The sequence below is a fragment of the Panthera tigris genome, chromosome F3, assembly GCF_018350195.1.
Source record: "Panthera tigris isolate Pti1 chromosome F3, P.tigris_Pti1_mat1.1, whole genome shotgun sequence".
NCBI classification, from domain to species: Eukaryota; Metazoa; Chordata; class Mammalia; order Carnivora; family Felidae; genus Panthera; species Panthera tigris.
The window spans coordinates 63,943,181-63,953,724 of NC_056678.1; the positions used below are offsets into that span (position 1 = coordinate 63,943,181).

The 10,544-nt window shown below is 49.2% G+C and overlaps 1 protein-coding gene across 1 annotated transcript; it reads left to right on the forward strand.

Moving 5' to 3' along the window:
- Window positions 1-700: 700 nt before the first annotated feature.
- On the forward strand, window positions 701-5,881 carry MPZ (myelin protein zero). The gene is made up of 6 exons (XM_007093017.2): window positions 701-812; window positions 3,302-3,468; window positions 3,707-3,920; window positions 4,164-4,299; window positions 4,456-4,513; window positions 4,638-5,881. Exons 1-6 carry the CDS (start codon window positions 746-748, stop codon window positions 4,737-4,739), a joined length of 744 nt encoding a protein of 247 aa, XP_007093079.3. The 5' UTR covers window positions 701-745; the 3' UTR covers window positions 4,740-5,881.
- Window positions 5,882-10,544: the final 4,663 nt, after the last annotated feature.

Consider the following 10,544-nt stretch of genomic DNA (forward strand, 5'->3'; position numbering starts at 1 on the left):
ATACAATTGTGTTGCCTTGTTCTAAACCGCAATGGACTTAAACTGCAGCATGAGGCATTGAAAGATCCCCTGACAAAGAGGGAAAGCTCGGGGAAATTATTTCCTGGATATTTTCCAGTGGAGAAAGCTTCTATCAGGGAAGAATCACCCAGGATGCAGGGAGATGGGGGGCGGGGGGAAGGACTCCCAAATGACCTGGTCATCTCAAGAGGCCTATAATGCAACCAGCAGTCATCGAAAAAATTAAAAATTAAAATTAAAAAAAGACAAGGGATATCCCATTTTCAGAGTTCTCTGGGGGAGCCATTCTCTGGGAAGGAGGCTATAGAGAAATTCCCTCTCATGGCCTAAGGATTCAGGTTCCCCTGCCCATCTATCCCTCGGAGAAGTGTGTTTATGTCCCTTTTTCTGTCCCTCTCCCTCACCTCCCCCCCCCCCCAGGCATTCCAGCCTAGGGCAGGGGGAGGCCATCAGACACAAAGCCCTCTGTGTATGGGGTGGTATGTGTCCCCCCACCCCTCCACCGAGAGGACACAATGCCCCTTCTGCTCCCTGTACTCTTCCCCCCTCCCCACCACCTCTCAACTGCACATGCCAGGCTGCAATTGGTTACTGGCTCAGGACAGCCCCCTCATACTGGGGCCCCAGGGGATTTTAAGCGGATTCCAGGAACCCCCCGCTCAGTTCCTTGTCCCCCACTCTCCCATCCCCACAGACGCTCCGAGCCCTTGCCCCTGCCCCAGCTATGGCTCCTGGGGCTCCCTCGTCCAGCCCCAGTCCTATCCTGGCTGCGCTGCTCTTCTCCTCTTTGGGTAAGTGGAGCCACCCCAGTCTGGGAGCCCTGGAGCTCAGCTTGCCTCTCAGCAACCTTCTCCCTGCCTTCACTGCATGCCCCACCGCCACCAAAGAGTGAGCAGGAGCAGGAAGGTGATATTATAGTCGGAGAAAAAATATATATAGCTTAGAGGGAGACAATAAAGGTATTCTGTGAAGGGAGAAGGTAAAAGAGCGTAGAGAGCTTCCCTGAGGTGGACCTGACTGGACCCAGGTTGGAAGGTAGTAACATGCCCCCAAAGCCATGCTGAGCACCTGGTGGGAAGCAGTGTTATGGTGTGGTAAGGAACAGGACAGACACCTGGGTCGGGTACCTAATCATTCCCTAGCAGTGCCTGAGGTACTTAACCTTAGTTCCCCTGAATAGGAAGGTCGGGGAACGTGATCTAAGGAAGGAGCCCAAGGTCTGTGGTCCCAACTCCTCGAATCTGTGTCTCTTGGTGCCTCAGTTTCTCTCTGTGGATCCATTGTCTATTATGCAGGCAAAAGGAGTGGGAGGGAGGTTCTATGAGATTCTAAGATCTTGTCCATCTAAAGCAGTCTTCCTTTATAAGGTGACCAAACCCTTTCTCACCCCATGGCAGATGTTGGGTGGGCAAGTGAAAGTCAAAAGTAGGGATATTTGAATGGACAGTTCCCTTCTCCAAACGGCCCCAAAGCCTAACACGATAGATGAGTAGTAGGCAAATTGGGGGTCGGGGAGAACGGCTCAGAATATCAGCTCTTTGAGTCCTGACCCCAGAATCCAGACCCTTCTGGGTGCTGTGCTGGACTAGTCTGGGACACCCAGAGAAAATGTTAAAGATAAGGAGTTGGAGAAGGTCATAGTGAGGGCAATGGGGAGAAGGAGTGTTGGAGAATAAGGAAGAAGGTTCTGTTCTAGCACCTGTCCCTCTCATAGTACCATTGAGCAGGGCTGAAGGGCAGTGGTTGATGTTAGAACAGGAGGAATAGAAGTTAGATCCAATGAATAACCTTCGTTGTTGCATTTGGGATTCCCAAGAGACCTCCAAGGAGAAGCGGGCCACTGATCTTGCATGCTGAGGTGGGAGATTTGAGACTATGGAGCAGGAGTGGGGGGTGGTGATGGGGTCTGGGGATGGCAGGAGCCCCCAACATTGGTCAGACAATGGGTCTCTGTTTGTTTGGTCGCTTCCTCCCCCTCCCATAGAACAAAAGGGTCTACAGTTGCCCCCACCCCGGGCCAGCCCACACACATAATCTCCCTGGAATGGCCTTCCTTGTGTGGGTGAGTCTTGAGAGTGGCACTGGGCCAGCATGGCCAAGAGGAGGGTGACAAGGGTGAAGCCACAGAGGGCTCACATGCAAAGCCATCTGAGCTCTGAGCTTGGGATCTTCCTCTGTACCCAACTTCCCCTGAGAAGCTCCCTGACCTCCCAGTCGACAGCAAGCTGTATGGCAACCAGGGATGCAGCAGCGAGGACAGTTGGGCCAGGAAAAAACAGTCTTAATTATCTTCATTTTTTTTCTGTGAGAAATTTGAATGTGTGATGCCGTGAAATACTACGCAGCTGTTAAAAATAAGATTGATCTCTATGAATCAACATGGGAAGTTCCCTCAGACACATAGGCATATTATACATCCTCTTAAGTGAAAAAAGCCAAGTACAATATAATGCAATGTATCGCAAAAAGGAAAGAAAAGCTCCATAAGACAAAACTATTTCATGTTTTGAGTTTGTTGGGTTTACACTGCACTCGATACATAGAAAACGGTTACTTACTAAACTGATCGACAGTGGTCATATTTGGGAGGGGACTACAGGAAAAGCATTTGTTGGGGGAGGCGTCAAGAAGGACTCTAGCGGGGCGCCTGGGTGGCCCAGTCGGTTGAGCGTCTGACTTTGGCTCAGGTCATGATCTTGCGGTTTGTGAGTTCAAGCCCCACGTCGGGCTCTGTGCTGACAGCTCAGAGCCTGGAGCCTGCTTCTGATTCTGTGTCTCCCCCTCTCTCTCTGCCCCTCCCTGACTCATGCTCTCTCTCTGTCTCAGAAATAAAGAAGCATTAAAAAACGTTTTTTTTAAAAGAAAGAATTTAGCTTTATCTCTATTTGAATGGTTTCTAAAAAAGAATGCAATATGTATTACCATATAACTTATAAATTAAAATTTTTTGAAGCCTGCATCTTAGGGGTACCTTAAGAGTTAAATACTGACCCAAAGGGAAAGGGAGACTTGGAGACAGAATCCACCTTCTGGAAGTCCTCAAGAGAGTTCTGTTACTGCTGATTTCATTTCCTCTTATGAACACACTGAACTTGAACCCAACGCAGCGTTTCTGCCTAACTGTTCAGCTGGCCCAGAGAAATCCGGGCTTGACAGTGGATCATTTCTGCCCCAGCTTTGCTGTGGTCTCTACTCAGCCCTTGGCTTCCTATTGGTCTCGCTTCCTCTGGATCCCTTAGTGGGTCCCGGGCGCCCATCTGACTCCCCTCTCTGCTTGCAGTGCTCCCCCTGGCCCAGGCCATTGTGGTTTACACGGACAAGGAGGTCCATGGCGCCGTGGGCTCCCGGGTGACCCTGCATTGCTCGTTCTGGTCCAGCGAGTGGATCTCAGATGACATCTCCTTCACCTGGCGCTACCAGCCCGAAGGGGGCCGTGATGCTATCTCGGTGAGTGCCTGGGGGCGTCCTGGGATTGGATAACCAAACGGTGCTCCGAAGAACAACAGAAAAGAGCCCTTGGGCAACCGAGGGGACATCCTTTGAGCCCTAACCCTAACTGTGGCAAGGTAAGTAGCCATCTGACTAGGGCTTATCTACACTGTCTCCCCCACCCCCAACTACCCTCTCCAGCCCAGGAGCCCTTACCCTGAGGCTAGACCCACATACTTCCCCTCATTCCTCATAGATCTTCCACTATGCCAAGGGACAACCCTACATTGACGAGGTGGGGACCTTCAAAGAGCGCATCCAGTGGGTAGGGGACCCTCACTGGAAGGATGGCTCTATTGTCATACACAACCTGGACTACAGTGACAACGGCACTTTCACCTGTGACGTCAAAAACCCACCAGACATAGTGGGCAAGACTTCTCAGGTCACACTCTATGTCTTTGAAAAAGGTGTGAGAGGAGATGGCCCAGGGGGTCTGGCAATACAGGGAGGACTGGGGGTGGGGGGGAGGGAAGGGCTGGGGGAAGAGGCAAAATACCTGGGCTAATGCCCTTCAGGCTCTGGGAGGGTGGGCAGAAGACAGCCGTGGCTGAGCGCTGTACGTCGGAAACGGCAGGGAATGGGTGTGGGGCTAGGAACCCAAAGGTGCGTGGCCCCGCTCACCCCTTTACTTGTTTTCCCTCCCCTCCTAGTGCCTACGAGGTACGGGGTGGTGCTGGGAGCCGTGATCGGCGGTGTCTTGGGGGTGGTGCTGTTGCTGCTGCTGCTTTTCTATCTGACCCGATACTGCTGGCTACGCAGACAGGCGGCCCTGCAGAGGAGGCTCAGGTAAGGGGAGCCTGGCGACCCTCCCTTTAACCCCGCCGTTCCCCATCGGGGCAGAAACTTCTTGGGGGGGGGAGCGGCAAAGGGAGGAGGAAGCTATAGCTGCTCTCCAGGGGGGCCTGGAGCGGGGCAAACCCACAGCACCGCCTTTCCCTGCAGCGCCATGGAGAAGGGGAAATTGCACAAGGCTGCGAAGGACTCGAAGCGCGGCCGGCAGGTCAGTGGAACTCGGGGCCTGGACAAGGCGCGGAGCTACCTGGCAGCAGTAAGGGATGGGATGGGACCAGGGTGGGGCTGGGCCCCCCCAGAAGGGTGACTGAGGTGTGACCCCCTCCCTGCAGACGCCAGCGCTGTATGCCATGCTGGACCACAGCAGAAGCACCAAAGCTGCCAGTGAAAAGAAGGCCAAGGGGCTGGGGGAGTCTCGCAAGGATAAGAAATAGCGGTTAGCGGGCCGGGCGGGGGGTCGGGGGTCAGGGCGGGAGCCCACCAAAGGCTCTCAGGTGGTGGTCATAGAGATGGAACTGCGGAAGGATGACCAGAGCTCGGAGCTCCGGCCTGCGGTCAAGTCCCCCAGCAGAACCAGCCTCAAGAACGCCCTCAAGAACATGATGGGTCTGGACTCCGACAAGTGACCACCCCCCTGGGCCCTCCCAGAGCAGGGGGACCTAGGCTCCTCTTCTTCCCCCCCGTCTAGGTGCTTTCCTCCTTAACTCCCCAGCCCTGCCCTACCCTCAGCACCCTTTGAGATGTAAGTTTCATTCCAAAGTTCATGCCCCAGGCCCCTCCCATCTCCCCCCACCTGCACCCACGGCTTTCTGGGAACCCAGGGGCCTCACCCTCCCCTTCACCGGCCCCAAGGACTGTGTGTTTGGTGCCCGTCCCTCTGGCACCGAGAAGAAAGGGACCTTGATACCCCGTGCCTCAGCTCCAGGCCACCTGGCGCTCCCATCCCTTGCGGCACCCGGCCTGTCCCTCCTTCTTTTCTTTCTGACCCTCCCTCCCCTTCATCAGGTGGCCCAGCTCCATATTCTGTCCTCCCGGCTAACACCCAGAACATCCAGATCAGACTCTCCTTCAGGGTTTATTTAGGTTGTTAGTTATTTTTTATTTTTTAATCCAGTCTTGTTTGTTTGTTTACCGGCGCCCTCCCCCCATGACTGAGTACCAATGACGTCATGTGGTTTTTGCATTTCCCCTCCCCCCTCCCCATTAAATCCTTCATGGAGAGCTAGCCCAAGCAGAGGGGCCCCTGGTCCTCAATCCTCAGCTACAGGACTGGTGCCCCTGACCACTTTAGGGCACCGTTCTGGGACTCGAGGTCTTGGGGAAGGAGAGACAGAGAGAGACAAAGAATCCTCACAGGTCAGGGCATTGAGGACGGGGCAAATAAGCCTTAAGAAAGGGCTTTAAACAACCAAACAGAAAGGAAAAATAAACGGGAAGTGGGGGGGGAGGGGAAGGCTGCACTCCCAGCCACAGGGGACTCTTAGGATTTTTCTACATTCTGTATATTTCTTCTCAAACTCCCAAATGTCCTTAAATGTTTAATAAACACTGACATTTCCAGAAGTGCTGCCTCCATCTCCAACTTCCTCATTCTCCTGGGAATATCCCTGCCCCCTATTCCATCCCCGGCCCCCTACGTTCCCCCATCCTTCCCCTCTCCCAGTCCTCTTCCTCATCACCTGGTTTCGGTTGTTAAGAATTTGGCTTTATGTTACGGACCTTCCATAGTACAGTGGAAAGAACTCTGAAATAGGCTCCCAAGACGCCTTCAGCAAATATCCAGTGAGTTTATCCTGTGTGCTGAACTGTGTATCAGCCTCTGTGTTTACATGGGTTAGAACACAGACTCCCTCTTTACCAAGATCTGAGTTTTTAAAATATGCCCACCCATCTGTGTGGCCCATGGCTGGTTATTTGACTTTTCTGTTTCTGCCTTTGTAAATTGAGATGATACCTGCCCTGCTTAATTTTTTTGAGAAGCAAATGAGATCCTGTATATGGAAACCTTTGTAAACCATAAATGGATATGCAACTAAGATATTAAGGATCAGTCTTTTAAAGATGTTTCTACAGGGGCGCCTGGGTGACTCAGTTGGTTGAGTGTCCGGCTCTTGATTTCGGCTCAGGTCATGATCCCAAGGTCATGGGATTGAGCCCCACAGCAGGCTCCTCACTGATCATGGAGCCTGCTTGGAATTGTCTCTTTCTCTCTCTTTCTCTCTCTCCCTCTCCCCCTCTCTCTCTCCCCCTCCCCACTGTCTCCCTCTCTAAAAAGATTGCTTGAAGATATTTCTACATCTTGCCTAAAGGATTACACTTTACAAATTAGCATAAATCCCATTCCCCCTACCAACACAGGCATGTGTAACTTTAGTTGGTGCACTATTTTAGTTATGCTATTAATACCTCATTATCTAGTTTGTTGGTATGCTAACGTAGGTACACCATTAATGGCCTGGGATACTAAGATGATTGTGGAAAGATATATATAAAAGTTTCCTGGGGGGTCACTGATGGCAAAAAAAAAAAACCCAAGACTCCTGCAAGTCATTTCTTCACCTTATTAAGAGGTTAAAGATAAGATTTTTTTAACACCGGCTTTGCCCAAATCCAGAGTGCTTTCATTTATTTCAAGCCATGTCTTCTGCTTTTTTATTTTTTTATTAAAAAACTTTTTTTTTTTATTTTAGAGAGACAGTGTGCACAAGTGGGGGTGGAGAGGAGCAGAGTGAGAGAGAGTAAGAGAGAGAGAGACAGAGAGAGAATCTTAAGCAGGCTTCATGCTCAGCCCAGAGCCCCCAACACAGGGCTAGATCCCATAACTCTGGGATCAAGACCTGAGCCTGAAATCAAGAGTCGGACGCGCAACTAACTGAGCCACCCAGGCAGCCCGGTCTTCTACTTTTTTATAAAGAAAAATTAACCCAAATTCATTTTAATACAAAAGCTAATAGATTTCACTGGATAAATGCAAATCAAAACTACAATGAGATAAACCACTTCACACCCATTAGGATGGCTCCTATCAAAAAACCAAAACAAGGGGCACCTGGGTGGCTCGGTTGAGCATCCGACTTCGGCTCAGGTCATGATCTCACGGTCTGTGAGTTTGAGCCCCACGTTGGGCTCTGGGCTGACAGAGCCTGGAGGCTGCTTTGGAGTCTGTGTCTCCCTCTGTCTCTCTTCCCCTCCCCCACTCATGCTCGCTCTCTCTCTCTCTCTCTCTCTCTCCCTCTCTGTCAAAAATAAATAAACATTAAAAAAACCCAACAAAACAAAACACAATGACAAGTGCTGGAGAGGATGTGGAAAAATTAGAAGCCTTGTACCCTGTTGGTGGGAATGTAATTTGGTACAGCCCCTGGGGAAAACAATATGGCGATTTTTTAAATAATGAAATATAGAATTACCATATGATTCAACAATTCAGCTTTTGGATGTATACCCAAAAGGATTGCAAGCAGGGCCTTAAAGAGGTATTTGTGCAGCCCTGTTCCCAACAGTATTATTCACAGCAGCTAAAGTGTGGAAGCAACCCAAATGTCTGTGGATGGGTGATCAGAGAAGCAAAATGTGGTATATGCATGCAATTGACTATTCTTCAGAAAGGAAGAAAATTCTGACTTATGCTACAACGTGATTGAACTTGAGGACACTATGCTATGTAAAATAAGCCAGTCACAAAAAAGACAACTATCGTGTGATTCCACTTATAGGATATGTACTTAGAGTAGTCCCGATCGTCCAGACAGAGAGTAGAATGGTGGTTTCCGGGGACTGAGGGAAGGGGAGACAGAGGAGTTATTGTTTAATAGGTGTAGAGTTTCAGTTTTATCAGACGAAGAGTTATGGTGACGGAAAATGGTGACGGCTGCAGAGTATTACAGATGTGCGTAATACCGCTGAACTGTACAAAAAAAAATAGTTAAGATGGTAAATTTTTTAAGTGTATTTATTTCTTTTATATTATAAACATATATTTATTTTGAGAGAGAGAGTGAGTAGGGGAGGGGCAGAGAGAAAGGGAGAGACAGAATCCCCAGCAGGCTCCACACTCTGAGCACAGAGCCCATTGCGGGGCTCTGTTCCAGGAACTGAACCATGAGATCGTGACCTGCGCCGAAATCAGGAGTCCGGACGCTCTACCGACTGAGCCACCCAGGTGCCCCAAGATCGTAGATTTTATGTTAAGGGTATTTTATCACAATGCCAAAAAAATGGAAAATCAAGGCTAATAGAGGCCATATAGCTTTTTTAGGGGGGGAGAAGAAGTTTAGTCACAACTCAATGAAGTTGAGAGTCTGAGCTGAAGAGTCCTTACCAGTGGAACAGACTACAGAGTCCAGAAACATGCAAATAAGTGTGAGGCTATATTATATTACGAAAGTAACATTCTAGTTCAGTAGTAAATAAATGGATTATTTAATAAAAGATAATAGCATAATTGACATGTGTGTCTGGAAGAAAACGAAGTAAGATCTTTATCGTTTTGTATTCAAAATTAAAATCAAATGTAAAAAAAAAATATATATATATACAAATATCAAAAGTGGGGGAGGGAAGCAATATTCAACTTAAGATGATTGTTGACCTGTGACAATCAAGTGTAGCTTTCATTTGGATAAACAAATAACACATCATGTATAAGAATATTTGTTTAATCTCCAGATGAGGAAGTCTTTTAAGCAAGTCAGGAAGTTCAGAAATCTTATAATAAGCGCATAAAATCTTGAACCACTTTAACGGAACAATATATTAGAAATGAAACTAGGGCACCTGGGTGACTCAGTCAGTTGAGGAACCAACTTTTGATTTCGGCTCAGGTCATGATTCCAGGGTCGTGGGATCGAGCCCTGCATCGGACTCCATGATGAACGAGGAGCCTGCCTAAGATTCTCTGTCTCCTTCTACCCCTCCCCCACTTGAGTGCACGAGCGCTCGCACTCTCTCTCTCTCTCTCTCTCTCTCTCTCTCTCTCCCTCTGCCCCTCCTCCCCTTGTCCCACCCCTCCACTCCCCAGCCCCCACCCCCCCACTCATATGCACCTGTCTCTCAACATTCAACATTATCAACCACTTCCTCTTTCTGGTACCACTCTAATTCTTGGCTTCCTTGAAACACTATCCTCGTGTTTCTCCTCCCTATTTGAGAAATCATGAATTCGTCCTAAAGTAGAGATTGAAGCAACCCCGGGGGCGCCTGGGTGGCTCAGTCGGTTAAGCGGCCGACTTCAGCTCAGGTCATGATCTCGCATTCCGTGAGTTCGAGCCCCGCGTCGGGCTCTGTGCCGACAGCTCAGAGCCTGGAGCCTGTTTCAGATTCTGTGTCTCCCTCTCTCTGACCCTCCCCCGTTCATGCTCTGTCTCTCTCTGTCTCAAAAATAAATAAACATTAAAAAAAAATTAAAAAAAAAAAAAAAAGAAGCAACCTGGAAGACATCTTTGGTTTGTCCCACATGATGTGTTATTTGTTTATCCAAATGAAAGCTACATTTGATTGTCACAGGGCAACAATCATCTCAAGTTGAATATTGCTTCCCCTCCCCCCCACTTCAAGTGAGGCCTCCATACTCACTGCTCACTTCCCTACCTGCCTGACGACTCTGAGTGTATGAATTTGCTACCCTGCCTGAAAACACCTAAGAAATTGGATAACTATTCATGTGTGGAGCGAGGGTGGGGTAGGGAGGCTGCAGTCAGACTTACACACACAGACTTACACACACACGCAGACTTACACACACTCCTCACGGCTCCTCAAACAGGCCATCCGTCACGATGCTCATCCGGCTACGTTAGTCACTCCTCAGAATAAAATGGCTAATTTAGACCAACACATAGCTAAAACAAGCAAATAGAAAATGTTGTCACATCGCTATAGTCCTCATTTCTGTGACTGATCAAGAAGCCATAATTGATATCTATGAACTGCTTCCCCCATTCATTCCGTATTTTCCCTGCCCTCAGCCAGAATCTCAGATAGTCAAGGTTCTTTACCTGGTAAAGTGACCCAAACTTCCAGTTCCGGCTCAAGGTCTGAGCCCTCAATTGTCCTGCCTTTTTTTCCGCTGCTACGTTTTTCCATTAACCTTTACTATTAGGCATGGAAGTACTAAGTGGGCCCAGAGAATCCCCGGGGTTCTCCGAAATAGTTCTTGCTGCTCCCAGTGGGCAGCAGCAACCCAAATTCCCCCAGGTTATCAGGATCAACCACACCAGCCAGCTGAGTAATCCCTGGAC

Coding starts and splice junctions, on each gene's coding strand:
- MPZ (XM_007093017.2), top strand. CDS start 746: ATGGCTCCTGGGGCTCCCTCGTCCAGCCCCAGTCCTATCCTGGCTGCG. Junction 813..3,301: donor GCTGCTCTTCTCCTCTTTGG/GTAAGTGGAGCC, acceptor CTCTGCTTGCAG/TGCTCCCCCTGGCCCAGGCC. Junction 3,469..3,706: donor GGGGCCGTGATGCTATCTCG/GTGAGTGCCTGG, acceptor CATTCCTCATAG/ATCTTCCACTATGCCAAGGG.